This window comes from Pleuronectes platessa, chromosome 7 (genome assembly GCF_947347685.1).
Source record: "Pleuronectes platessa chromosome 7, fPlePla1.1, whole genome shotgun sequence".
Taxonomy (NCBI): Eukaryota; Metazoa; Chordata; class Actinopteri; order Pleuronectiformes; family Pleuronectidae; genus Pleuronectes; species Pleuronectes platessa.
In genome coordinates this window covers 28,790,795-28,815,232 of record NC_070632.1, presented here as the reverse complement: position 1 = coordinate 28,815,232, position 24,438 = coordinate 28,790,795, and the positions used below count along the sequence as shown (strand labels likewise).

Sequence of the window (24,438 nt, the reverse complement as noted above, 5' to 3'; positions counted from 1 at the left end):
ACATCAAAGTAAAAATGTGGAATATGGACAAAATGGCCACTAAATCTAAAATGGCGAGCTTCCTGTTGCGTTTTCCACAATGCTCCTTGAGGCTTTTTGTGCATCTGGTCATGATAAACAACTGTCCTCATTTTCGTGAAGATCAGTGAACGCTAAATGAGGGGCTTTTCCGTCTGTGGCGCTGTTGAGCCATTTTGCCACACCCCTTTCCAAAGACTCCAGAATACGTAAATTTTCACCGCTTTCTAATTTACTGCAAACTTTTAAAACTTTTTGAGCAGGTTGAAAAACGCTCAGAATAATCCTTTCAATTTCAATAGGGCCTCTAACCGTTGGTGCTCGGGCCCTAATAAGAATCATTTCAATAGGGCCTCCCACCGATTTCGGTGCTCGGGCCCTAAAAAAGACATCAGATCATCATCTGTGTTTATCTGTTGTAGCAGTTGGAGAAAACATCACCGAAATAAGGGCATACACCCTGTTTGTCAAGGTGATAGCAGTGAGTCACCACAAAATAAGAGTTTCATCCTGTCAGGTAGACATTATCACCTAACCCTAACCATTATCACACTATCATGCTTGTTATTTCACCCAGCCAGTATTTGTGGCCCGTCCCTAATTAGTTCCTAATGGCTATGCCCCCAGTCATTATCTGCATCCTGGCTTTTAATTGAATATGGTATTTGCTGGAAATACAGTATGTGAGTGAACATATTGTATATCCAAGCAATCTAGTTGTAATCCTAATTTGCGATCAGCTGCCACCACGGTCGATGATAATGATTCACCTGCACAATCCACCACCATGATTAACTGCCACCACGATCCACCAGCATAATCGATGATCATGATACATGATCAACTATCACACTTGTGATCCACGATGTGGGCGTAGCAGCGGGAAAGAAAAAAGGAAAAGAAAAGACATGAATAAGTGGGTCAAACAAAAGTAACTTCATTCTAAAAGAGAAAGGTAAACAGTGAAAACTGTTTTTAATCAAGAATGGACAGACGCTTACATGTGCATTATCCCAACAGGCAGTTCATAAACAGTATGTCTCATATGTTATGAGATGGCGTTAATTGTTAAAAGAGGCATTATAAAAAACATTTAAAAGATTTAAAACCCAGGCAAAAGAGGAAAAACGGAAAATTACATTTACAAATAAAATACAAAATATGAGATGCATACACTTTTTTTTTTAAATCACAGTGGTTATTTGTAATCTAACCAGTTCAATGTGCGAACTGACAATAACTATTGTTTAACTTTCATTGCCTTATCTTTTATTTAATTTGATCAGTTGTTGATACATCTAATCACCTATTAATATATAGATTGCATTGAAAAATAATGATATTAAAACTTTAGGGGGGAAATTTGCTCTATTTGGACCACCCTAAATTTGTATGAGTTCCTCTACTCTACACAAAGAGAGAGGAGACATGATTTGTACACTTCTTGCTGTGAGGGCCAAAACCCAAATTGTCAGATGAATCTATGGAAGATTGTTGTTATTAAGTAAACAAAACACTGATCTCTGCTGTGGACCTTTTGTTATGTCCTGTCTGATGCAAGCTTACAGTTTTTTTGCCAATTTGTTAAAAGGAAAGGACAGATACCAAATGTGAAGCCAAAACACTTGGAACGCCCCCTGGTGGCTGGCCATAATTTAGATACTCATTCTCATGGTTTCTGTCATTTTAGTAGAGTAGAGGTAGAAGTTTCCCCAATACAAATAAACTGTATACAGAAGGTTAAGGAACTTGGACAAGAAAACTTCACATTTAGTTAGTATGAGTCTCTTCGATACTGATAATTTTTGTTACTATGCTGTTGGTGATGGTATTCAGAAGTTCCCTTTTTTTCCTCTCCAGCAGAAATCATCAGATTGTTGTAGGTGAACAACAGAGGTTCAGCACTGGATAGCTCCCCGAATGTGTCTCCTGCTGCTGAATACATAGTAGATTGGCTGATGGAATGTGTGATCATGGCGTGTAAATGTGTTCATGCCAGGTCATCAAACATGTTAAGTCTTGTGCAGAACAGAGATCAGAGCTCGTTCACGTGCAGCAGCCGGTCAGTGACAAACAAGACACCAGTCATTATCTGCATCCTGGCTTTTAATTGAATATGGTATTTGCTGGAAATACAGTATGTGAGTGAACATATTGTATATCCAAGCAATCTAGTTGTAATCCTAATTTGCGATCAGCTGCCACCACGGTCGATGATAATGATTCACCTGCACAATCCACCACCATGATTAACTGCCACCACGATCCACCAGCATAATCGATGATCATGATACATGATCAACTATCACACTTGTGATCCACGATGTGGGCGTAGCAGCGGGAAAGAAAAAAGGAAAAGAAAAGACATGAATAAGTGGGTCAAACAAAAGTAACTTCATTCTAAAAGAGAAAGGTAAACAGTGAAAACTGTTTTTAATCAAGAATGGACAGACGCTTACATGTGCATTATCCCAACAGGCAGTTCATAAACAGTATGTCTCATATGTTATGAGATGGCGTTAATTGTTAAAAGAGGCATTATAAAAAACATTTAAAAGATTTAAAACCCAGGCAAAAGAGGAAAAACGGAAAATTACATTTACAAATAAAATACAAAATATGAGATGCATACACTTTTTTTTTTAAATCACAGTGGTTATTTGTAATCTAACCAGTTCAATGTGCGAACTGACAATAACTATTGTTTAACTTTCATTGCCTTATCTTTTATTTAATTTGATCAGTTGTTGATACATCTAATCACCTATTAATATATAGATTGCATTGAAAAATAATGATATTAAAACTTTAGGGGGGAAATTTGCTCTATTTGGACCACCCTAAATTTGTATGAGTTCCTCTACTCTACACAAAGAGAGAGGAGACATGATTTGTACACTTCTTGCTGTGAGGGCCAAAACCCAAATTGTCAGATGAATCTATGGAAGATTGTTGTTATTAAGTAAACAAAACACTGATCTCTGCTGTGGACCTTTTGTTATGTCCTGTCTGATGCAAGCTTACAGTTTTTTTGCCAATTTGTTAAAAGGAAAGGACAGATACCAAATGTGAAGCCAAAACACTTGGAACGCCCCCTGGTGGCTGGCCATAATTTAGATACTCATTCTCATGGTTTCTGTCATTTTAGTAGAGTAGAGGTAGAAGTGTCCCCAATACAAATAAACTGTATACAGAAGGTTAAGGAACTTGGACAAGAAAACTTCACATTTAGTTAGTATGAGTCTCTTCGATACTGATAATTTTTGTTACTATGCTGTTGGTGATGGTATTCAGAAGTTCCCTTTTTTTCCTCTCCAGCAGAAATCATCAGATTGTTGTAGGTGAACAACAGAGGTTCAGCACTGGATAGCTCCCCGAATGTGTCTCCTGCTGCTGAATACATAGTAGATTGGCTGATGGAATGTGTGATCATGGCGTGTAAATGTGTTCATGCCAGGTCATCAAACATGTTAAGTCTTGTGCAGAACAGAGATCAGAGCTCGTTCACGTGCAGCAGCCGGTCAGTGACAAACAAGACACAATGTTCAAAAACTAAGTTGAAAAGAAAGTACGATGAAGCCTGTCTTGCTCTTGGGTTCACAGTGAATGAAGTAGGACATGAGGAGAGACCAGGGTGGATCTTAGAGGTCTGAAAATCTGGCAGCTGACAGTATGAGACCCAACATATTAAGAAGACACTTAGAAATATTACATTCTAGTCACATGCATGTGTTCTTTTTGTTTTTTTTAGCTTTATCATCGTTGTAACAAAGTGATTATAATTAAATTTATTTTGTCTCTATTATAAGTACAGACTGATGTAGGAATGTAGTGATAAATATCACTAAAAGTACTTCAATTAAGTTGAATTTAAGCAAAGTTATTGCACTATTCTTTGAAAAAAGTTGCAAATGTCACAAAACGTTTTTTGAAAAAGGTTTTTTATTTGCACATCAGAAATTCGTGAAAGTAATTTTATGTAAATACACATGTTAAACTTAGCCCATTTTGTCATATTTTTGTTGGGGCAGGGGAGCGGGTGGGGCACGGAAAATGTTCTAGCTCCAAAGTGGGGCATGACATAAAAAGTTTGACAGTGTTGTGCATGAACCAGTTCAAATGAACACGTTCATTGAACACATTCATTTTTATGAGAACGATGAACTGAACGCAGCTTCATGACAAATAATGAATTTGAACGGGGAACACGTTCATATTATCTGAGGTCTAGCTAAAACGTTACGAAATGTTTTCCTTCTCCTGAGTGGGGGACGCTGTCTAAATCGAATGTTTGCACCATGTCGTTGCTCAGTGCCCGTAACATTTCCACGATGTAGCCCAGTGATTCTCAAACTGTGTGGTGCGCCCCACCGATGGGGCGTGGAGGCATAACAGGTGGGCTCGCGACCGGGAGGGGGAACTGTGAGGCGGAACTAATATTATAGCCGAACTGATGTTCTGACGTCCGCACCGCTTAAACGGCAGAGCAGTAAACAAATCGCTCTTTCGCCGTAGCCAGGGCTCTGGAAACACATGCGGCTCTTCAGCCCCTCTGCAGTGGCTACCGGTGCAGTGTTTTGCATGTCGCGCATATTTTTCACATGTCGAACGTGCACGTGAGGGAACGTCACGTTAATTTGTTAAATCATCATCATATCAGGCCAGCATGAAATACCAGGAGCGGGCGACTGTGTGTGTGTGTGTGTGTGTGTGCGAGCTCCCACACAGCGCACACAAACATTTATTTTACAAAATTTAAATGATAGAAGCAGGCGAAGTTAGCAATAATCTTTTTTTTTTAAAACATTTCTTTCAGGAATTGATAAATATGAAGTACAGTTTAAGGCAAGAGGTAATGATGGATAAAGTTTTCTTAAAAAAATGAGTTAGGTCTTTCATTCTCCTTTCTTTCCACCTTTATACTATGAAATGAACTGAACTATTAACTAGTTCAGAATTTTAATAGTGAACTATGAACGTGAACTATTCATGTTTACTAGTACGAACTGAACTTTGAACTAGTTCATGAGAGGTGTGAACTTGCACAACACTGAAGTTTGAGAACCACTGGTTTAGGGTATGGGTCCAAGAAGCTTTTCTGCAAGTATTAACATTTTGCCACACCCATATGCAAGACTAATATTGGACGTAAATATTTGGTATGTCCGATGTGTGTGTCTTTTCTGGGATTTTTTTGCCTCTCAAAATTGTGATCAAATTCATGAGAGTCAGACTTTCAGCTGGACTTGACAGTATATTGGCATGTTGATGTGTTCAGGCCGGGACTCTTATCAAACATGTCAAGTTTGGTGCAGATTGGCTAATGTGCAATGAAGTTGCAACAACTTCATGTTTCAGGGTGAAACGTATATTTTAAAAACCATTGTCTGTACAATGTAATTTAAGCTGATGCAATCAATTGCCACACTCAAAAATGTAAGTTCCAAGTGATGTAGCATGGAATTGTGACATCATGTCTGTACAGGGCGACATCAATGAGCAAATATATCATCTCTGTTTTTGTAGAGGGCTACATTAGAACTCCAAATGTTCTCAGAAAATGTTGGTTTGTCATTGTTTTTAATCTTTAAGTCTGGTTAAATATCAATTCAGTGCTACAAAACCTCTTATAGGTTTTCGTCTGGCTTAAGACCTGGACACTGTAAAAGTCTCAGCACATATTCGCATCAATCTCTCATTTTTGCAATTCAAATGGAAACACAGCCAAATGGAAATAAGGTGCTGATGTCAAAATGCTTTCAGGTAGGAACTGTGCCATGTCATTGAAATGCGGAGTGATGGACAATGTTGAGAAGAGACAGATGTTAATTTAAAGGGTTCGATCTGAGCCATTTAATCATGCATAGTAACTATGCATGATTACTATGCATAGATAATAATAATAATAATATGTACGAATATTATAGGCAACTTTCCAAAGTAATTCATCCTTGCTCTGATCTCTTTATAGCAGAGATTTTTGACTTGTTAAGCATAGAAAAACAATTAAACACAGAAAAATAGTAAACCAAAATACATACACAGTATTTACTCAAACTTTAATAAATCACTACCTGCCTTAAATTGTCAGTTTCTCAATGGGAGTTCTGCATTTTATCCTGCACCGAATATAGCAGAAACTAGCGCCAACAGGTCACATTAACTTCTAAACCAGCCAGAATGGAGTGAAAGGAAGTGACCTTGCATATCCTAGATATTTATATTTTAGGTGTAGATGGGGATTTGCCGAAATATTTGGTTTCTACCCTGGACAGCAGCATGAAAGCAAAGAATGCTCAATCTGAGGCAGAGGAGAGAGAGACCAGGAACAGTTGTGTACCATCAGGTTACAGCTCTGAAAGACTAGTTGTTAAAATGAAAACAACCAGAATGATAATTATGGATGTAAAGATGTTTTAAATGATAGCAGCAACAATTCATATAATAATAATATGTTGTTGTTGTTGTTGTCTGAATCCTCCAGCCTTGGAGTACACTGCACACAAAAGTGAATCAATGAAATATAACCGCAAGCGGAAATGAGCGGGTTCAAGCCTTAATTCACTCAATAGGAGGAAGTGGCACACTATATGTCATTTAGCTGATGATTTTATCCAAAGTGCCTTATATTTAGTGCATTCAACATCTATTAGGGGCTATTGGGGTTTCATCATCTTTCCCAAAGACACATTGGCATGGGCTGGGACTCAAGTTGAGGACTACACTCTAAAAAGTGGATTTGAGTAATAGTTGAAGTAATGTAAAGTTTTGAGTGAATCTCACTTAGTTTTTGAGTTTAGTGGATGCAGTCCACATTTGTGTACTTTATCAACTTAATAAAACAGCTTGTTCCTTTAATGCACATTTCTTATTGGAGTCAAAGCGCCTCATTTAAGTTAACCATATTGCGTCAATTTCTGTTTTCTCCGGCGGGATTTCTTCGCCCGATCTCCGCCATCTTTCTTTTCAAACAAGCAGGTAAGTCAAGTGCACGATTTTTCTCTTATCAAATGATATATCACGTAAGGTATTAAATTGTCCCCTGAATAGGTTATATTGTCATAAGAGCCAAGCTGTTATACAAGTCATGATTGTTGCGGCGGCCCTCGTATTTATGTCTGGAAGTATGGAGTCCAGTCTCGCTGTGTGAAAGCACCACAGGTAACTCCTTACGCTAAGTGTTAATATGCGGTCACTTCGGTTTTTGTGTTTTACAGTTCTGGTTAGTTGCTCCGTACTTTCACCGGGGACGAGTTGGGGCCGCTGCTCAGTCAAGCTCAGCTCATGCGGCGTAAAAACACCACACCGGTACACACCCACTCAGGCTGGGGGAGAGGACGGCGTATATTCACATCAAGCTAACTCTGTGAACCAAGGTTTTATTTCACCCAGACTAGAGTCCGTGAGTTTGGAAGACGTGTGTTTTATTGTTGGATAACATCAAGCAGCTAGCGGGGCTAGATGCTAGCGTTAGCCTTAGCTAGCCGTTTGCCAAGTTCTCCGACGCCCGAGCGAGACACTCCCGTTTAAAACCGTCCCCGGTGTCTTTCTTCATGGAGCCTGAGCCCCTCAGTTTGACATTAAAGTGCATCTGCATCTCTGAAAATGTCACCGGGCTCAGCGGCTTCACTCCTGCCTGAAGTTTAATGTTTGTGGACATCTGTGATGGCCCCCGGGTTTCGCGCACATCTCCCCGCTGAAACGGTCGGGCGAGAGGGGTTGCGGCAGAGAGGGGCCCGGGCGGAGAGGGGCTGCGGGGGAGAGGGTCTGGATGCTTCGGCTGGTCGCCGCTTCTTGCGGCGGCCCTCGTATTTACGTCTGGACAGTATGGAGACGAGTCTCGCTGTGTGAAAGCACCACAGTAACTCGTTACACTGAGCGTACTCGGCTCAGTATTTCTGTGCCAGGGCGACATGACATCCTTTGTATTAATGTTGCGATGTATGGAGATGACGGCGATAAGTGCTCACTGTGTGAAAGCAGCGCAGATAACCCGCTCGTTGTTCCATGTTACCAGCTCAGTATTTTCCACTAGTCACTGCTGTGCCCATTGAGTCCATAAACAGGGCCATTTCTGGTGTAAAGAGTCTACAATGAACCTACATGTAATACTGTTCAACTGTACACAGCTCTAACTAGACGCTGAATAGAAACGTACCCATTTCGTCCAGTATTAATGGACTTTTATATTCTTAACATGATTTTGTTCCAGACGTTCCAGGTGGTCACTTGAGCCCAGGACACAAGATTAACCTAAGGTAAGTTAAAATTCAAGAATGAAGACCTTCGTTTCCATAGAATGTATTGTGACTGTATGTACAGGGCAGTGTCTTCTGAAGTGAGCAAAAATAATTGCAATAACCAATTATGCTTTGAATGTACATTTGAGATGTGTGTATTGGTTTCAGACAAATTTGACAAATGTCAGCATGTTTCTCAACCTCTATGGAGGCCGAAAAATGACGTAAGTATGAATAAATAAAGGCATAACAAATAAATAAGGAAATACATAAATAAATAGGATACACATGATTAAATGTCTTAAATTTATTTCCACATTAATAAATTAGCTTTTTTTTTTTTTTTTTCTGTGTCTGCATGTAAATGGGAAGGTGGTCCTAACCTTATTCTCATGGAGGATTGGTCACAGTAGTGCCTACAGAAGACAAGAGGTCCTAAAAAAAGAGCCCAGCCTAAACGATTTCAAGGACAGATGGCCTGCACTAATCTATCAAAGAGAGGTAATTATGGAACTGAAGTGATCAAATTTTCTCAGCTTTTGTATTAATTGGTAGTCCATAGTTTCTATATTTGTTGTACTTTTTGGTGTATTTATATTTTTGTGGTTGTATATGCATGCTTCTGTGGCTACTTAGGAAAACCTAATGTTGTGTACCAGTCCGTTTGTGTAAGGATACCATATCAATTGTCATTTGTTTAAGATCAACGCAGGGTTCCAGAGGCTCATGGCTGTTCCCCTGGAGGAGAAATTCATGGCCCAGTTAGACATGCACTCCAGTGAGCTGATCAGTGTCATCCATTCAAAAGTAAGAGCAACACGCCAGCAGATTGCTGGCATCATGCAGACTTTGGACCAGGTAGATCTGTATCATCAGAGGAGATCCTGATTTTTCTTAGTAGCTAAGGGGGGTGTCACAGGTTATCTGTATCATTTATAGATACATAAACATGGGCAGACCAATGTTGACCACGTCTTTGATTTACAGGTCAGGTTTTCAGCTGTAGGAAAGCTACACCATTGCACTCACATTGTTCTTTTTTTTAATGAAAATCTAGAATCGCTTATGCTTCTTTTAAGCAGATCAAAGAGTTTAGCTGTAAGAGTTAAGTGATCGGTTTTTAGAGATTTGGAAAATTAATCAAGATAATTTTTTCCTAGACTGATGATACTCATCTTCGGAGAGAGTGTCTACTGAAAGCCCTCATAATATTCCTGGGAGAAGATGCAGATGACCTGATCAAGGAATGTCTTGTAAGTTTTAACACAAATATGCATGTCAGTCCAGGGGACATACATAAATATCCTACACATGGTGCATTTTTGTCCTACCTAATGCATAGTAATTGTATAACAGTGCAAAGTGCTGCCAATGCTGTTTGGTTTTTGTGTCATGTAGGACTCATGTAGGAGCTGAAAGTGCTGAGAAGGATCCGGAGCAGCTCACCATGGCAGTATTTGTTATTCGCAAAGAGGGGCAAGGATGCCAGGAGCCACCTGAAGACATTGGCATCATCATTGAGGGCGTGGAGGTGCTAAGTGGACTGACCTGAGTTGCCTCAGCTTGTGCCCTCCAGTAATATGCACTACCATTTATGCTCCTCTGGACCAAAACAAACCACAATATGTAAATATTTTTGCCCTGATTAAACGGTTACACAGCAGTGTTAGTGTTTGTAAAAGCTACAAATTATCTTGAGATTATTAAGTTCAACTGACTTAAATCAATTGGGTTTGCCCAACGTGTTTATTTGATTTGATTCAATTTAATTGGGTGTTACCAATTGAAGTAATTAAATTAAGTTGGTCCAACTGATTTATTTTTTCAGTGTACCACTCAGCCATAGCCGACCAGAAGAAGCAGCTAAATTATAGGAAGCAGCTCAATAAGACTTTTTTTTTTTTGCGTTCCTTATGTGCAAAACTTAAAATCCTTAAACATGGCTTGAACGTATGTAATTAATTTCACAATAATTCAAATTCAAAAAATATAAAGAGGTATGGCCAATTTCCGCTAAGCCCCTCCCTTGACAAAAGTTTATGGTTAATAACCGCAATGTTTTTTGACCAATCCTGATTTTTGATGACATTTAAAAGACAAATGTTTTACTCTGTCTCACAATTGGCGGCTGTGTGGCTTGAGGGGTAGAGTGGTCGTCCTCCAACCTGAAGGTCGGCAGTTTTATCCTCTGCATGCCAAAGTGCCCCCCATAGAATAACAAAGTGCTGCAAATAGATCACTGCATGAAAAGAAGAATTTGTGCCAGTAAATGTCATAGGAAATTCTTGGAAAAATTTCTGTTACCAGTGTCTTGCCGTTTTACAAGCCTGAGAATGTTGGGAGGTGACCCCCCTATAATTAATTACATTGTATACCACGAGCAAAATCAATGCTATGAAAAAAAAATTGAAACAATACACATTTCAGCATTTTATTATTATCCAAAACACAATCCTAAATCTCAACCACTGTTGAGTGGCATGATTACAATCACTTTTTCAATTGTGCTGGTTAAATGCACAGTGGATGTGTTAACCACACATCTACCAGCAATCCGCTCAACAGGCAGAAATTATGTTGGATATGATTTGTCTGTGTCCTGTAAGCTCCAAACTTCGACTGGCTTTCCATAAAGATATCTGCAGAGTTATGGCTCCCTGTGCAATGTTGTGCATGTCGCGCATATTTTTCGCGAAGAGTGAGCTTTACGATCAGTTTTCATATGTTGAACGTGCACGTGAGGGAACGTCATCCACTCTATGCAGCATCTACCACTGCAGTGAGAATTGCCTTGCGCCTTGAACTATGTTTTTTTTTTACTCAGTAACGGATGTAATGTCCAATGTAGCGAAGTACAATACTTCTGTCAAATTCTACTTAAGTAAAGGTAAAATTAACCATTTCAAGAACTACTCAAAAAATTACAAAGTACACAAAAAAACTACTCAATTACAGTAACGTGAGTAAATGTAATTCGTTACTTTACACCTCTGCTGAAGAACTACCCGCGGCTGAAGAGCGATTTGTTAACTGCCCCACTGTTAAAGAGATGCAGACGTCAACACATTAGTTCGGCTATAATATTAGTTCCGCCTCGCATTTTCCCCTCCCGGTCGCGCGCCCCACCTTTTATGCCTCCGTGCCACATCGGTGAGATGCACCACACAGTTTGAGAATCACTGCGCTTCACAGGGCCGGCCCTAGCACATTGGGCGCTCTATGCAAGCTTCACTCCTGGCGTTCAACGTTCTCATAAAAATGAACGTGTTCATTCATGCACAACACTGCCTGAAACTCAATAGCCTACTGGCCTACCTGCCTCGGCCACCTGCGAGCGACTCTTCAGCAGTGCTGGATGCTGTTCACTGCTGCTCAAACTCAACAAGAGTTTGTAGACTAGTGCTCTAAAGGTGGACCAAAGTTTAACCAAAAGTTTAAATATACAGTGGGACAGCGGCATTTTAACTTTTTTATTTTAGCTGTCATGTGGTTCATGTCTTGACATGTCCTCCCCAAACTTCTTAAATGTTGTGTTGACATGTTTAATGTCATTGCACTTATATTTGTATAATTTATTTATTTTTGCACTGTATAGGAGCGGCCCCCATCAAGTTGTTGGAAGTAACTTTTACTTAAAGTACATTTTAAATGAACTACTTTTTACTTTTACTTGAGTAGATTGTTAGATGGGTACTTTTACTTGTACTTAAGTCAATTGTCATCAAAGTAAAGGTACTTTTACTTGAGTACATTATTGCAGTACTTTTTACACCTCTGCTTAAAACCAGAAAGAATAAAAGGGTCCTCAGTCACATACTCATCCCATATAAAATGTAAATTTAAAAGCTGTTTTAACCGCTGTTTTAAGATGAAAAGGACAGTTGTGAATTTTACTCTGAAGAAGTGACGTCAGTCGTTTGCGTCATCACCTGATGGGATTGTCCAATCACAGCCTCGTGAATGCAGAGTCTGTCTGCCGCAGTCATGAGAGTATCGTGTTCCGTACGAGAGACTCTGTTTTCGGGATAAATAACTTGCTGAAGTCGACACAACAGTGGTTCCCTGGAGGAGAAGATGAGTGCGTGGGAAAGCAAAGCCGCGGGCCCGGTGTGGAGGAGTCGAGGCGGAGAAGACAGGCGCACAGTCCCTGAATTAAGGTGAGGTAACTGCTAAGCTAACTCTCAGATTTGAAACACGTGTGAACCACTGTGGGATTAGCACGACAGTTGCTAAAACTAGAATAAAGCATCGAGTGCTTTAGCGGAGCTAGTGCATGTTTAAATAGGTATGAACTAATTAAATCGAACCGTTTGTTTTCGGTTAGTTTTTTCATAAATGTAACTTTTCTCGTTTTTTTTATTTTTGTAGGAAGCTCTCTGTCTCTTCACAGCTCTGATGATGGCCGGCGGAGCGAGGGTGTGAATAAAGATGTGCTGTGCTGTTTAAAATACATCCTCCAGCTTTACTTTATCTGATCTTTTTCATCATTGTGTTTTCACAGCCTGATTCCCGCACACAATGACGCAGTCACTGCACATTACGCCGAGACTCGCTGAAAGTCCACATTTGCAGTGCGGGCTAACGACGCCATTGTACATAAGTATCTGTTCAGGATTTTTTTAGGAATTTTGCTGTGGATCTTCCAACGGTGATGCAGCAAGTCTATTTCCGTCTATTACAGTTTTTCACAATTGTTAACACACGTTTTTCAAAACAATAACGGCTTTCTCAAAACTGCACACAGAAAACTGAAAACATCACACACAAAATGCTAAACCTGACACTCCCTTTGCAAGATGACTCTTTGATATCAAATCTCTTACCTGATCACAAAATGGAACTCGTGTTTTCATTTGGTACACACAGCCATTTTTTCAAATGACACACACATACCATTCATTGAGAACACACAACTAAGCATTTGCTTGCACACTACCAAGCATTTACAGCACACTGAAGTGCAAAACTGAAAACACAATCATCAAAATGGAACACACCATATGAATGACAGTGACTCTGGAGAATGAGCCATTTCTCTTTTTTTGTAAAATGTCTCAGTTTAGGCCTACTTTTTTCATAGTCAAACATAAAACAGCACACACATATGCAGCATAAAAAAGTTTATTTCGGTACACATAGAGAACAGTACAGTACTGTACACCGGCCTGCTCCCCCCCCTTCACAAAAACTACAGTTTTTCACAATTGTTAGCACACGATTTTCAAAACAATAACGGCTTTCTCAAAACTGCACACAGAAAACTAAAAACCTCACACACAAAATGCTGAAAGGCCTCGACACTCACGTCGCCACAAGCCTCCTCCATGGCCTGGAGCAGTGGGACCCGGTCCTGTGGGTTCCGTTCGTATACCTTCCACCTCCAAGCTGAAAATAATTCCTCAATAGGATTCAGGAAAGGAGAATAAGGTGGAAGGTATAGAACGGAAAAATGTGGGTGGTCCTGGAACCACTCACGCACTTGAGCAGCCCGGTGGAAGCTCACGTGACCGATCAGCTGTGGGTCATCTATCTGGCCAGGTGGTACCAGCAGGTCATGCAGGCCATCCAGGAATACGAGGAGACGGGCAGCGTTATAGGCCCCTAGGTGGGCATGACGGTGCAAGATCCCATGGTGATTCATTGCAGCACACAGTGTGATGTTCCCACCACGCTGGCCGGGGGCCTCAACAATGGCCCGCTGGCCAATGACGTTTCTGCCCCGTCGCCTCCTCTTCACCAGGTTGAATCCCACCTCATCAATAAAGATGTACTGGTACAACACATTAGCTGTGTGAGGCTTTCTACCTCAATATTTTTTATTTTATTCTATTGTATTGTATTTTATTGTATTCAAATGTACCGGCTGCTATGACGACTTAATTTCCCTTCGGGGGTGAACAAAGTAATCTATCCATCTATCTCTTGGATCCGCTGACAGAGACAGCATAAGAATGCAAGTTACAGTATGGACACAGAGAGGTCAACACAGTGGGCTACAGTGAGACACTGTAGAAAAGGAACAATATTGGATTACAGGTACAATACATGCATGTGTCAGTGCTGAATGTTGGTACTTAGAAGCACAAACTCTCGCTGTAACTCCTTCATGCCTGTGTTTCGTTCAAATGGGACCCTGAACACTTGTTTCATCCACAGGGCAGTCCTATGAAGAATACGCTCCAATGTAGAGAGGCTGACGGTCTGGACGTTTCTAAATGTAGCATGGTCAGCCAGGATCCTAGTTTTTATTTGTCTGAGTGTGATAGAGTTGTTGTCACGAACCATATCTACAGTTTCAGTCTCCTGTTCGGCTGTGTAAATGAGGTGAAATTGCTCAACAGACCTGAATGTTTAGAGATTTAAGTATTTGTGTGTTGTAGGTTGATGCTATGAGATTTTACTTGAGAAGTGTGTGCAACAACTAAACATTGTGTGTAGTGTTTTGACAACAATGTGATGTGTAATTGACATCAGAGTGTAAAGAATGAAAGTCAGAGTATAATGCAGATAAGGGAGTGTGAAGTAGTGCCAAATTGGGTCGAGCGATTGGTGCATGAAGTGAAGGTTGTGCAAATTGTACCGAATTTTAGCTTTTTGTGTGTTAACAATTGTGAAAAACTGTAATAATAAACTCATGTTACTCATGTTGTTTTCCAGCAGCCTGTACTATGACTTACTAAGACCCACTATGAGCCAGTATGAAGGAGCTTCCAGTTCATCCATACGGACCTTGCATCAGCATTGAGGAGTTCAGGAGTCGGCAGAGAAGAAAGAGGGTAAGGTTAGATTCATTAAATCATTTTTCAGATACATGTGTATGTGTATGTTGTCATCGAACTGTGCTAATTGTACTTATTGTGTTTACAGCTGATTGAAGCGGGACAGATGACATGGATCCATCCTTCCACAGCCAGGAGCTCACCGACCTGTGTGCCACACTTCAAATAATACTAGAAGCTACACTGGATCTCACAGCTACACACGTCTACACACTTGGGCAGATTCACACAAAGAACATATGACCCAGAGGCTGCAAAGAGACATTTCAAGCTTCACCTGATTAGCTTTTCACTGGCTAGGCCAGTTGTGTTTGTGCAATATTTGTGCTGTAAGTAAATAAACCTTTGACTCAACATATACCTCGTTCATGTTTTTTCTTCCCTGTACAATATGTTCACATATAACATCAAGCATCACATGAATGAATGTATAGTCTTAATTAACTGCATTGCTTTTGGTAAAGGCTTACTAATAAATAGTGATTTATAATATATATTACTAGTGACAACTATATATTAATTTGTATTATTAATATTGTGTGGGAGGGGTTTACCCCACGTGTGTGCTGCAATGACCCAGGGTGACCAATGGCAACACTTCTACCAGCCAATCACGAGTGACTTTCCGGGTTGGTTTCGAGAGAGGCTCAGCAGCGGCTTCGCCCTGAGTCATATGCTAGTTAGATAACACCTTCGCTCCGCGACCCCTTTGTTCTCCAGACCCCCTCTCCGCGGTGCGTTTACTCCGCTTCCCTTAAGTTAATGTCAGTGAAGAACTCGGTGCTGACGTGCTGTAAATAGGCAATAATTTCAGGGGATCAGGTAACTTCCATAAGATTTCCCATGACACTAATTCTGCTTTTCGCCAAGTGGATGCACTGTATGAATGTGTGTGTGAATGGGTGAATGTCAAACTCTACTGTAAAGCGCTCTGAGTGGTCATCAAGACTAGAAAAGCGCTATATAAATACAAAACCATTTACAATGCTTTATACTGAATTTTGGATGATATGATTATGATTGGACCAAATGTTGCTGAGTTATGGCCAATGTCCTTTCAAAATCCGCTCTTTGAGCTCATGTTTCATAGAAAGTTGATGAACATTTGTTCATCAACTTTCTATGAAACATGAGTTCATCCAAGTTTCGTGTTTGTAGCTCATTCAATCTCACGGGAATTAGCGCAGAGGTGGCAGACACCAAATATAACTAATAAATTTGCTGGTTCCAGACTAAATATTTTATTTTTGAGAGAGAGAGAGAGAGAGAGAGAGAGAGAGAGAGAGAGAGAGAGAGAGAGAGAGAGAGACTTGATCAGCAGGTGGCGCTATCGCTAACACTGCACACACACTCAGATCTCTTCAGGACAGGGCTCTGATCATGTGACAGGATTTTGGGGTGCCTTATGGATCATTGCTTGTGTATAGTATTTGAAGAACCCCTGTATGCAGGCTAAGAGTGTCAGATGGCTGTGGACTACGAGCATAACTTCTATGTATGGGAATTTTGACCTGTGTATAATCATAGAGGTCCTCTGAATCTGTCTTCTTCTGTACTAGGTTGCTGTTCAAAAACATAAGCTGCGGCAAGTACAGCTTCTGTTTCCTCATCCTCTTAAAGAGCTTTTAGGGTGGCGGTCAACTGTGCTTCATTAATTTTCAATTGTGCTTGCATTACTTTGTATTAAATGTCTTAAGTTTCTGTTACTAGAGTCTGATTACTAGAAATCAGAATTGTAACAGAAATAGTGGACAGCATTAGGGATTTGTCTCAGGTAGAAACAAACACTGATGGACTCACTTACAGGGGTGAAGTCCTGCTCTCTCCATCGTCTTCTCAGAAGGATTACTTTAATTTACCTTTACCTGTGAAACGTCAGGTATCTCATCAGCCTCACTTATATTCTAGAGGTCTGTAATCAGTCTTAATGGGGTTAAACATTGGAGAATGCACCATAATCATCATATTTTAACAAAACAAGTCAAAGTTCATTATCTGTGTGTTTCTCTTTGCTCATAGTTAACTCAGAGGTGCATGCTTTAAGTCAAGTCTTCTTTGTTTGTCTGGTCCCCTCTAAAGCATGTAAGTGTGATTGTCATCAGTTATTCTGCTCAGCATATAGCTCTTTTATTCTATATGTGTGCACTTTGAATAGTGTTTAATTTGCATATACTGTACCTGCACACCACGGTTTGTTTGAGTGTGTAACGTTTTCTCTTATCGTCACTATATCAATCAACAGTTACCCCAGAGTGATCAAGTATAATCATTATTTGAATGGTTAATAAAGACAAGTTGCTAACCTACAGCTGCAAGGACGCAACAAATAAACTGTCTAACGAATGGGTCAGATAGCTGAGAAACCAACTTCCAATGGACCCTGGCAAGACCGGATGTACAGTGGACGCCAGTGAAAGCAAAGCAAAGCCCCTGGGTTACAAGACATTCCAGGAAGGCTACTTTTGATCTTACCAAGAAAGACACATATTGATATATGTAATTCATTTAGAATAATTATCACAAAGCATGAAATGAATTAGCACAATAGCCCTATAACAGGCATGATGACTGTTTGCTCAGATTTCAAGGCACATGTATTATGACTGAGACTTGGCTACAATGATAAATATAGCATCTATAATTTGCATAAGTATTGCAATGAAATTGCTATCCAGTAGTAATATCCTCTTACTCTTAAAAAAATGCACTGGTTATCTGTTATACTGCTTATGTGCAATTTGTAGTGGGAATGGCGGATCCTTTGTCGCGTTGGAGTGAGATAATGGTGGTGGACCACGACCGAGGTGGCAGCTGATGATGGATCCTAACTGGCGGCAATGGACAATGACTGGACTATAGTGGATCCGATCTTGATGGCGGATCATGATCTTGCTGGCTGCTGACCATAGACTATGATTGCAGCAGGACAGCTTGACATATAGTATTGAAGTTATCCTTAAAAATGTTTACCCTCATCAATGCTGTTAAAACCCGCATCTTGATGATCTTTTCCTACACTTGACATCTATTGCACTTCTGTCCGTCCTGGGAGAGGGATCCCTCACATGTGGCTCTCCCTGAGGTTTCTACGTATTTTACCCTGTTAAAAGGGTTTTTAGTAGTTTTTCCTTACTCTTGTTGAGCGTTTTATGCGAATCTCACCCGCCTCTTAAGAGGTTAAGGACAGAGGATGTCTTACCATGTTAAAGCCCTATGAGACAAATTGTGATTTGTGAATATGGGCTATACAAATCAAATTTGATTGATTGATTGATTGAGTGTTGGGCATCGAAACCGAGTTCTGCGTTTGACCTTCTTCCAATAATAAGCACAAAGTCACTCAGAACTTTTTTTTGATTGGGCTGATTTTAGAAGTTTTATGGTGAAATATAAACTTTGCATACGTGATTGATGCTAATTACAATTTGGCAAGATAAAATATACATGTAGTTTTATTTATTATTGATGACCAAAAAACATTTCGTCATCGGCAGTATTTTTAACATATGTTTACCACAAAGATGTTTTATGCACCAAAGCTATATAGGATTATAAGGCTAAAGGCTACCTTATTTTGGTATATTCCAACCTTTTCTTTCACTACTTTGGAACTCTCTTCTGTTTTCTCTTCATATCACAAGTATTTTTATAATTATATATGCCTTAGTAGACATGTGTATGTGTGAGAGAGAGAGAGACATTTATTTTTAGTTTACAAAACATTTAATTTACATATTTCATTACTACAATCTGTGGGTACCACAAAAAAATGTTAATGCTAATAAATAATAAAAAATACATCATTCGGTTAAAGTGTGGAAAGGACATCAATCATTGACCATGGAATGTTTCTAAAACATGACCTCTATTCACAGTCTTGCTATGAGGTTCATCAGCAGCATCTCCTTTGCTTCCTGCCCTTCTCTGATCTCAACCCTGTTCTTTCTGCTCACATGAATTGCAATTTTTTTCTTCGCCTTAGAGGTAATTAATGAGCTTCCACTTCTGTTAAATTTTTTTTGTAGCCTGTTCCCATGATAAAAACATTCTCCATAAAAAACATGTTAAAGAGACTAAAAACCATTGTTACAAAGAGAAGAAACCTGTAAGTCGCTTGCACTCTGGAAAAGAGTCTAAAAATTGACATTTGTCAAAAACAGCAGGATTCAGAACAGAAATAAAAACATTAGAAGCAGTGGCACCGTGTAAAATATTCCACTGGAGGCCAATTTTTAAGTGGCGGTTTGAATAAGTGGTGGGAACTAACGAGGTAAAAATACTTCATTACTGTACTTAAGTAGATATTTCACATACCTGTACTTAGTATTTATTTTCCTGACGACTTTTTACTCGCTACATTTTAACACAAATTTGGGTACTTTCTCCTTCTTATATTCTCAAAACGGGCTTGTTACTTGAGCAGCGGAGGTTGGCGCAACGCCTGCCTTTACGTACTGTGCACCTCTCTTTCGCTCTCTCGCCTGCCTCAGGAGATGTGCAGGTCCGGCGGCGTATTTGTCGATGGTCGGGCTGCCTTGGTCAACCGAGCAGGCTGTACCGGTAATGATCCCTCCGCAGGTTCACCTTATGAACTTTGTTAAGAGTTTTACTTCCTCTAGATCAGAGGTATTCAACAGGTGGTCCGCGGAGGTACTGCATGGGGGTCGCCTAATCCTTTAGAATGATCCAAGTCCTCATGCAGGAGCTCGGTTCAGTTTAGTCTTTATTATTCTGTCTGAAATTTGGCCTGCAGCTAAACTAGACTGTGTCCAGTGATTTTTTTCTTCTCTGTACTAGCACTGTGCAGGCTGTTAACAAAAGAGGAAAACTATCCTATTTTGTGTACTCATTTTGCTGAGTTATCATAAGGGGCATTGTGTGTCATTCTTGCTACTGATTAGAAAGTGGAAGGTCCATGTTTAGTGATATTTACAGAATTTTCTAGTGGTTATATTGTGGTCTATTAGTGTTCTTAGGAAGACACAAGAGGCACTTTTTTTCTTCAAAAAAGGGTCCCTGTTAATACAGGGATTTGGCTTTTGGTAGGCTAATGTCATGCTGTCTTACATTCATGTCTATTTTATCAATTACAAGGTATAAACAGGAACACTTTTGAAGCATCAAACAAACATAGCATTTCAACATCAGATATAAAATCCTCCACTGTGGGCCAGCTCGAATTTCTTCAGAGAGAGAGAGGGATAGAGAAATTGTATTAGAAGTCACGTTAGGCATAAAGGAATATTTCACTGCACACTGTGAATGTATGTATCGTTTTTGCACAGCAAATTCCGTTGTACTATTTTGGGTAATGACAAAGATTTATAATTCTAATTCACATACATTCATACTTACTGTCACGCAAATACATAAAGATGTATAGACACTTTATTTAAACATAAAGACAAGTGCCAGTTTTTTTGTATGATGTCCAAATGCTATGTTTGTTTGATGCTTCAAAAGTGTTCCTGTTTATACCTTGTAATTGATAAAATAGACATGAATGTAAGACAGCATGACATTAGCCTACCAAAAGCCAAATCCCTGTATTAACAGGGACCCTTTTTTGAAGAAAAAAAGTTTCATGTGATTACACATTCACTTTTTTAGTATGAATAAATACCTATCTGTCTGTATGTAGAATGCATATCTCGTAAACCATTCGTCTTATTGACCTAACACTCCGTATTTGTAGTGGTCCAGGGGCAGAGCAGTGCTTAATATGGTAGGACAAGATATGATCAATAATGTTTTGACAACAGCAGTGGTCCATAACTGGGTTAAACCACAGGTCAAAATGGCCACTAAATAATTTTGATAATTTGTTCATTGCACAATATCGGACTGACAGATGTTCTTTTTTGTCACGAGAGCTGATTCCTGCATTGGCAATAACAATCAGAATTGCTTATATCCAGCTGAATTACAGAGCTTTTAATTTGAAAAGTTGTGTAATTCTTTATTAGGCTCCCAAGCATGACCACAGGGTAAGCAAACAGCCCATTCCAAACAGGCAGGTTTACAACAGGTACTGCAGTATTTATTTTAAATGACGTATTTTTGCACCATTGGTTGGAAGAAACAATGACTATGAGAAAATATAACGGGTATCTTTCACGATTCTTATTTTATGGGCCAAACCGTTCAAGAAAATAATCTTCACAGCCCAACTGATAATCTTTACTTTCCTTCTTTTCAGATACATTGAGTCATGGACGGGTCTGCAAACCTTGAGGGATGTGGATATGGAGCTCTACACCGGCTTAGAGAGGCTGTAAGAAGAAACATTTCTCAATGCATTCATGTACATTTGCTCATGCAGTGTTGTAATTGTAGAACATATCACAACTAAAATATGTGGCTGCTAACAATATTTAACTCCATTCCCGTGCATCGGCCATCTAATTACACAAACGTCTGTCTTTTTCTGTCTGACCGTCTAACTTATTTGAATCAACTTCACACGTGTATTCTTAGTGGTCATGGGGAGTGCAGAGCCAAGTTTGATGAGATTTGGACACAGGATATGTTCAATATGAATACAAATTTATCACAAACACTCTTATTCTGACCATTGCCGATACGTCCCCAAGATGTCTAGGGTATGATGAACAAACTATAAAAAAAATAAACCTGGGTAAAAACAAGTAAAAATGTCTAAAGAAATGAAGATTGACCATGAAAACCACTATGTGTGTGTTGAATTTTCTTCTACATCCTCTGATAAACTACAGCAGTGGTTGGCAACTGGGTCAAACACTGAGCAAAATCCCAACTAGATAACTTTGATAAGTTGTTCATCAGTCCCGTGTGCAGTGGGTACTGAGCTTCGTCATAGCAACAAAATTCATTGGATCACCTTCTATTTGGTAATTTGTCTTCAAAGTAATAGTACAATGTAAATTTTGTTACTACAATGATTTATATTATATATATCAATAACCCCACTTATGCAAAATCATTAGGGCTGTGAAATGATTACAATTTTTAATCAAATTAATCACAGGTTTCTATGGATTAATCATGATTAATCACATTACCGATTTTCTCGGAATATTTTTGTGAAAACAAGATTTATGACATTTAACTTTTCTTTTGTGCTGCAACTCAGCAGTTCTTCAGCAGTTATCATTGCTTTTCCATATGGAACATTAATATAATCTTCATCCTAAACAATATTCGGGCTCCTTAGCCATTGTGTGGTTGAATAAAACTTTTTTTTTTTTTAAATCAAACAGAAATTATTTGAGCTTCTTAGCCATTGGATGGTTGACATTTTTTATATTTTTTGTCACACAACCATTAACCACACCATGATACAATCTAATGCCTCTAAAGGCCCTCTTAGCTACTCGTTCTTTAGCCAGTTGGTGAGGCAAACTAACTTGTTCAAATTCTCTGACAGTAAAGCTGACCGCTTCTTTTGCACAATGTGTCCTGCGAGTGAGTCTGGTTTGGCGCATTCCACTTGAACGCCCCTCGCCGACCAACACATGCTTCGCGTTGCGGTGGTTAGGCGGGTATTGCTACGTCGAAACGATAACTTCTCGCAGAGTGTGCATATCACCTTGTTTTTACTGAATGTTCGATCTTTGTTTTTTTGGAACACGATCTTCCCGTCCAGAAGGTCCTCAGGTTCATCAGAATTATCCATGTTGTTTGTTTGTTTGAATGGCAGCTGCCGTCTGACTGCATTATAGCGGCAACTAGTGCAGAGGCGGCGGAATTGGAAGGTCCTTCTGCGCATGCGTTAAATGCGTTAAAAAAACAAAACTAATTAATCCTGTAATTTAATCATAACGCGTTATTTTTCACAGCTCTAAAAATCATACTAAGCTATTCACACATGAGCAATGTTTTATAAGAAACATTGACCACAAAATCTTCACTGGAGATAAACCAGGTATGTAAAACTGTTTCTTGCTTCATTCTGCACCATAGACTGTACATCAAAAAATATTGTAGGCCTGTTTGAGGAGGGTTGACAAGTAATAATTCTGAAGTAGCTCCAGAGCATTAAACAGGACAAGCAAACAGCTCTTCCAAACAAGCAGATTTACAATTGGCATTGCACTTGTCATTACATTACATGTTCAATGGAATTGAAGTAACTGCTTGAAAGACGGTTACTTAATACACACATTGACTAATTAATATTGCTAATATTGCTTTCATTTCCCATTCAAAATGTGATACAATCACAACAGGATGGACAGTGGGAACAAATGCAAATACCAAAAATAGCTGCAACACATGCATGTTTTTACATTTTTTACAATGTGTAAGCTAAATACAGGAAGAAACAGGCTAAGGTGTATTGATTCATAAAGGACTGATATAGCACATCCTCCACTCTATGGAATGACTTCAATACTCCAGCTAAGCAAATACACTGGCACTTCTCCCATTGACATCTAGATAATTAAAAGTGAGCATACGGTTCTGCTGTAGCTTCCTTTTAACCCTTTAACCGCTTGATGACTGTAGGACTCATTTAGTAATTGGCATACATGGGTAACCCTGTTGCATGATAATAATAACGATAATTAATAATTCTATACTCAATACATCCTTTTTTTTTACTGTGAATCCTAATCTCCTTCCACACTCTTATGTAACCTCTTAATCTCCTCTCGATCAAGCAGTAATGAGAGATTCAGAGGGGGAAGATTGTAATTAAATTTGATTTGGATTCAGATTTAAACTTCAGAGAAAGAGCATACTGAGGAATGAAATCCATTGTCTCCTGCAGTATCAGTCAAGCAGCAGCCATGGCTTAAATGCCTTCAATATGCAGCTTCTCTACTAGCCACTCGATATGGTTCCAAGCAAACACTTAGAGAAGTTAATGTTTTGATTACAAATACTTTGAAACATCTATCTTACACAGTAAAAACTACAACATCTCTATGAAATATTCAGATTTCTGAGAACTGAATCCTTCAGAGCATTGATATGTTTAGAGAACTGGATGATGCCACTCAGCCTTACTACCAATTTGTTTCCTGGGAACATAAATACCAGTGTTATAAAAGAGACATCTCTAAAACTACACCTTGAATAAAAATAAAATAATTAACTTTTTGTACTATCAAGCCTCAATCATTACGAACATTTCTATCGACAAAAAAAACAGCTGGTCTGGTTGGCGCAACTCTACCTGAGTGTCATTTTTTATATTATCTGGTTTACAATATAACTTTAGAAAGTTGCTTATCAAAAAATGTGTGCTATATTCATATTAATTTCAGGGTCTTTAATTTTGGCCAAAATATTGGCCAACTGATAAAGTAAAATTATCTATCACTGCATTTATCGCTTTGTAGTGGAAGTATATCGTGGAAGTTTTTCTTCAGTGCTTCAGAAAAGGTTGGTGTGATAGTTAACCCATCAGATTGGGC

The 24,438-nt window shown here is 39.3% G+C and overlaps 1 protein-coding gene and 1 long non-coding RNA gene across 10 annotated transcripts in view; both read left to right on the top strand.

Annotated features, from left to right (window-relative positions):
• Positions 1-24,438, top strand: part of LOC128444185 (NT-3 growth factor receptor) — a 159,603-nt gene that overhangs the window by 23,151 nt on the left and 112,014 nt on the right. Inside the window, exon 2 of one of the 2 annotated variants that reach the window (XM_053426506.1) lies at positions 21,237-21,311. The exons of the other annotated variant lie outside the window; for it this stretch is intronic. Within the exon in view, the coding sequence (XP_053282481.1) occupies positions 21,237-21,311 (75 nt within the window). The remainder of the gene's footprint in view (positions 1-21,236; positions 21,312-24,438) is intronic. 2 annotated transcript variants of the gene reach the window in all.
• On the top strand, positions 12,064-15,391 carry LOC128444186 (uncharacterized). 8 transcript variants are annotated; one of them, XR_008339115.1, is made up of 4 exons: positions 12,064-12,415; positions 12,627-12,674; positions 12,760-15,034; positions 15,126-15,391. It is a non-coding gene; the product is annotated as an uncharacterized LOC128444186 (long non-coding RNA). The 8 variants fall into 8 exon arrangements; XR_008339116.1 differs by having other exon boundaries at positions 12,065-14,294; positions 14,415-14,483; positions 14,916-15,034; XR_008339113.1 differs by having other exon boundaries at positions 12,627-15,034.